At 55.6% G+C, this 1,591-nt stretch overlaps 1 protein-coding gene across 1 annotated transcript; it reads right to left on the bottom strand.

The window, feature by feature from the left end:
- Window positions 1–442: 442 nt before the first annotated feature.
- Window positions 443–637, bottom strand: CHLNCDRAFT_28889 (hypothetical protein; the record flags this gene model as incomplete). Its single annotated transcript, XM_005842707.1, has 1 exon — window positions 443–637. The coding sequence occupies one exon, from the start codon at window positions 635–637 to the stop codon at window positions 443–445; it is 195 nt and encodes a 64-aa protein (XP_005842766.1).
- Window positions 638–1,591: the final 954 nt, after the last annotated feature.

Genomic DNA, 1,591 nt, shown 5'->3' with positions numbered 1-1,591 from the left:
ACAGACTAAATGTGGGCGGGTCGAACTGGAAATCTCATCGATTGCATTTCCTTTTTGGCTTAAGATATAGTCGGGCCCCGCCGAGAGGCGTGCCTCTAGGAGGAATCTCTATTCGAGAGGAGAGCCTAGAGGGGACTGGGTAGAACTCGATGGAGCGATCCATTCGAGGGCGATCAAGCCTCCAGTCTGGACTCACCGAGGTGAACCTGCGGAAGGATCATTGAATCGATCGAATCCACCCTGGTAACCACCCGTCTCCCTCGTGCTGTCTCACTTCGGTGAGATGACGAGCGTCGGTCCCCTGGTTGTGGCTCCTCTGAGCCGCAGCGTCAGGTCCGGCGGACGCCCTCTCCACATGCGGGCTTCTCCTTTTTCGGGGATTCTCCTTTGGAGTAACTGGCGTCGGTAATTGTATCTAACTCAACCCACCCCAAACCTCAACTCACTCTGAAGCCATCGTGGCAGTCGGCTCGTCCGCCTGTCCACTCAAACCAAAGACAACTCTCAACAACGGATATCTTGGCTCCCGTATCGATGAAGAACGCAGCGAAATGCGATACGTAGTGTGAATTGCAGAATTCCGTGAACCATCGAATCTTTGAACGCAAATTGCGCCCGAGGCTTCGGCCGAGGGCATGTCTGCCTCAGCGTCGGCTTACACCCTCGCCCTCTCTTCCAATTCTGGAACAGATGGCGGACCTGGCCCTCCCGGCTCTGCCTTTCTTTCGAAGGGCTCCGGGTTGGCTGAAGCACAGAGGCTTGAGCATGGACCCCGTTTGCAGGGCAATGGCTTGGTAGGTAGGCATTCCCTACGCAGCCTGCCGTCGCCCGAGGGGACTTTGCTGGGGGCCCAGCAGGAATTCGGATGGTGACTTCACGTCACCCCGAAACTCTTCACCTTCGACCTGAGCTCAGGCAAGACTACCCGCTGAACTTAAGCATATCAATCGATAAGATGTGCACCAAAGGTGGCTTGAAAAGAGTCTACCTAGTAGATGAGGGATTGTTCCTCTTATCTGCGACACCGTCAAATTGCCGGGAAATCTCGTCAAGCCCTTGATACCACCCTGTCTGGGAAACCGAGGCAGTGGAACCGCGTCGAAAGTCGTGGGCATGGTAAAAATTTAAGGGATAGAGACAATCGGCAGCCAAGCCCTAAGGGTCACTCCGGTGTCCTATGGGTGCAGTTCACAGACTAAATGTCGGTGGGTCCAGCTCGTGCTGGGCTTAAGATATAGTCGGCCCGCCCCGAGAGGGGATCCTATGAGAGGACTTGCCTTGGGCAATGAGAGCTCGTAGGGGCTGGGTAAGTACTCGTATCAGCGACGATTCGAGGGCCTTGCGCCTCCCAGCCGGATATGCGATCAATAAGCGGAGGAAAAGAAACTAACTAGGATTCCCTTAGTAACGGCGAGCGAACCGGGAAGAGCCCAACTTGAAAATCTCCAGCCTCCGGCTGGCGAATTGTAGTCTAGAGAAGTGCTCTCTGTCCCAGTCTGGTCCCAAGTCCCCTGGAAAGGGGCGTCAGAGAGGGTGAGAACCCCGTTGGGATCGGAGCCTGGGTCTCCACGAGACGCTTTCGTAGAGTCGG

The sequence above is a fragment of the Chlorella variabilis genome (genome assembly GCF_000147415.1).
Source record: "Chlorella variabilis unplaced genomic scaffold CHLNCscaffold_67, whole genome shotgun sequence".
NCBI classification, from domain to species: Eukaryota; Viridiplantae; Chlorophyta; class Trebouxiophyceae; order Chlorellales; family Chlorellaceae; genus Chlorella; species Chlorella variabilis.
The sequence above is the reverse complement of the archived record's forward strand: the minus strand, read 5'-3'. Positions and strand labels throughout refer to the sequence as shown.